The 3,295-nt window shown below is 62.0% G+C and overlaps 1 protein-coding gene across 1 annotated transcript; it reads right to left on the reverse strand.

The window, feature by feature from the left end:
* Nucleotides 1-1,970: 1,970 nt before the first annotated feature.
* Nucleotides 1,971-2,921, reverse strand: LOC103781437 (keratinocyte-associated protein 3-like; the record flags this gene model as incomplete). Its single annotated transcript, XM_008949155.1, has 3 exons — nt 1,971-2,054; nt 2,373-2,501; nt 2,721-2,921. Coding segments are annotated over 3 exons (414 nt in total), but the record flags the coding sequence as incomplete, so codon positions are not given.
* Nucleotides 2,922-3,295: the final 374 nt, after the last annotated feature.

Below are 3,295 nucleotides of genomic sequence, written 5' to 3' on the forward strand. Positions count from 1 at the left end.
CTTGTTCCCGAGCGTGTCTCTGTGTGCCCAGGCTACCCTGTGCTAAGGAACAAGATTGAGTTCAAGCGGCCAGGCCGAGAAACCAACAAGGACACATGGAACAAGTTCCTGATGGCTGTCAAGGTGAGCCAGGCACCCCGTGGGGCACTCAGGGTGAGCCAGGCACCCCGTGGGGCAGCAGGACGGGCTGTGGGGTGTTCAGCCCCTCCTGATGGCAATAAACCACTGTCCTGCTGGGTGGAGATACACCGAACCGGGGCGGTCTTAGTGCACCCTGCCTGTGTGCTGCTGGGCAGGGATCACCCTCCCTGCCAGAGCTGGAGCAAACCCAGCCCTAACCCTAACGCTGTCCCTTGCCACTGCCATGGCCTCTTTCATTCTGCAGACATCCCACAGCCCTGCATGCCAAGACGTGCTCAAGTTCCTCAACCAGTGGTGTGGGGGCCTCCCAAGCACCAGCTTCTCTTTCCAGTGAGCGGGATTGTGGCAGCGGCAGGGATCACCCTCCCTGCCAGAGCTGGAGCAAACCCAGCCCTAACCCTAACGCTGTCCCTTGCCACTGCCATGGCCTCTTTCATTCTGCAGACATCCCACAGCCCTGCATGCCAAGACGTGCTCAAGTTCCTCAACCAGTGGTGTGGGGGCCTCCCAAGCACCAGCTTCTCTTTCCAGTGAGCGGGATTGTGGCAGCTTCCACTTCCACCCCAATAAATGTCTTTCTCAATGCTGCTGTGACCCTGTTTGTCCAGGGCTGTGGAGCCCAGGAACACACTCAGCTCCCAGGCCTTTCAGCCTCAACCCAACCATGTTAAACATGCCCTAGGGCACAAGTCTCATGAGAAGCAGCTGAAGACATTTGGGTTATGGAGCCTGGAGCAAAGGAGGCTCAGGGGAGACCTTCTGGCTCTGCACAGCTCCTGACAGGAGCCTGGAGCCAGGGGGAGGTCGGGCTCTGCTCCCAAGGGACAAGGGACAGGACAAGAGGAAAGGGCCTCAAGTTGCCCCAGGGGAGGTTTCAGTTGTCCCTGAGGAACAATTTCTTGCCCTGGAGGGTTGCCCAGGGCTGTGCCAGGCTGCCCAGGGCAGTGGTGGAGTCCCCACCCCTGGAGGGGTTTCCAAGCCGTGGAGATGTGGGGTGAGGGACACGGGGCAGTGGGGACCTGGCAGGGCTGGGGGAACAATTGGCCTCAATCATCTTTAACATCTTTTCCAGCCTAAACAACTCAGTGATTCTGTGATCTGCCTACATCCCCATGCCTGGGGGGAGAGTGAGCTTGGAGCTGGTCTTACACACCAGCTGTGCTGTCCTTACCTCTGAGCCCAGCCCCACCAGGGATCCACCCTGGGGAGACACTTACAGCAGCCCTTGTGAAAATGAAAAACGTTTATTTACTCAGGAAAAGAGAGGCTCACACCAAAGGGGTCCTCACCCTCCTCAGCCTGAGTGTGGGCAGAGCCAGCTGATCCTGCCTGCTCTGTAGCAGGGCCACCAGGACCCAGGGCAGCCCCCAGCACCTCTGCATGGACAAGAGTGATGGAGCCTTCCCTGTGCCAGGAAGGGCCCTGCAGCCTGGCGTGAGGAGAGTGTCTGGAGCCCATGGCACCTGCTGGGCTAAGGCTGCCTGGTCACCCGGGGCAGCGTGTCTGGAACCTGCAGGGTTTGTCCCAGGTGGAGAGGTGGGGCTGGGGATGGGGCTGGGGGGTGGGGAGGCAGAGCCCTCCCCACTGCAGCCCAGCCCACCCACACCTGCACCCAGGGCAGGACCACGGGGCAGCTTCACCTCGCGGGGTCAGACTCTTGGGCACCACCTGTGAGGAAAAGAGCCTGAGTGAGTGCAGGGCCCTGCTGCCAGGCCAGGCTGCTGGACAGCATGTGCTTGGACAGAAACCCTCCCTAAGCAGGGTCCTCTTCACAGCAGAGCTCGTCCCCTCCCGTCCCCAGGTGTGGCCTCCTGCACTCACCTCTCCAGCTAGGTACAAGACTCGGCCAGCTCCCCCAGGAGCTGCCGCCCCTCACGTGGAGGCCTTGCCTTCATGGTGCTTGTCCTGGGCAGCTAGAGCAGAAACAAGAATCAAAACCCAGAGGCAGAGTGTGACAGCAACGTGTGAAGGGCTGGGGCACGTTGTGGGGGGTGGGATTTGCTCGGGACAGGGAGGGTTTGGCTATCAGAGGGATGAAAGGACGATCCTCTGCAGCTGTCCAAGAGGAAGAGGTGCTACCCTGTCACCAAGGCTGCCCAGAATAGTTCAAATTGACATTTTCTCCACCCCACCACTGCTGGAGAGTCTGCTTGTGGGGGAACAAGTGCCCAGCAGAACCCAGCGCCTGCAGCAGCAAGGGTGGGCAGAGCCACGGGCCGGGCGGGCTGTACCTGCTCCCTGCCGCGTGCGCAGGGCCCGACGCCCCGGAGGATCAGGGCCACGAAACAGCATCTGCCCGACAGCACAGCCTCTGCCACCACCAGCACCAGGGAGAGGATCCAGAGCGCCAGCGCTGTGTCCTGCGGGGCAGAGGGTTGGGGGTTCCTCAGGAGCTGGTCCCTGCTCCCAGCCAACCTGGACACGGCTGAGCGGTGGCTGAGCGGACGGGGGGGGAGAAAGAAAGGGCGTGGGAGGGAGGATGAGGGGCAGAGAGAGCTTGGGCAAAGGAGAGAACGAAAGAAGAGGAAGCAGGGACAGACGGGGGGGAGGGGGCCCGGGTGTGGGCCCTGCACACTCACGTAGATGCGCGTGGTGTTGAAGGGACAGTTGTTGGTCACTATGGCCGCACGGGCGTCCGCGGGCAGCGCTGAGCTGTTGCAGCCCATGACCAGGTGGCTGCCCCGGCCGTGGATGGTGAGGGCAATGGCCAGAGCCAGGCCCGCGCTGCACGCTGTGGACAGGAGGAGGTTCGACAGGGACACGCTCAGAAGGGTCCAGTGCTGCAGGCAAGAGAAACACCAGAGTGGGGCTGGCCAGAGCCAGGGGAAGTGCCAGGGCTGGGCACTGCCACGGCACGGGGCCAGGCATCCTGTGCCTCTGCACTCGACTGTGCGGGGTCACAGGGGTGCTGGGAACCCCACAGACATTCACACCAAGTTAGAACATGCACCCAACAGCCCCTTCTACCATGGCTCTGCCCTGTGCTCGGATGAGGTCTTTGTCCCTTTTGCACCCTTCCCTCCTCCCGTAAGTCCAGGGCCCCTGGACAGCCCCATCCCTCATGCCTGGGAGCCCAGCACAGGCCCAGCTCCACCGAGAGCCAAGCACCCCCAGCAGCACCCTTATCTCATGGCAGCCCACCCAGCAAGAACCC

Source organism: Merops nubicus, unplaced genomic scaffold, assembly GCF_000691845.1.
Source record: "Merops nubicus isolate BGI_N331 unplaced genomic scaffold, ASM69184v1 scaffold25501, whole genome shotgun sequence".
NCBI lineage: Eukaryota > Metazoa > Chordata > Aves > Coraciiformes > Meropidae > Merops > Merops nubicus.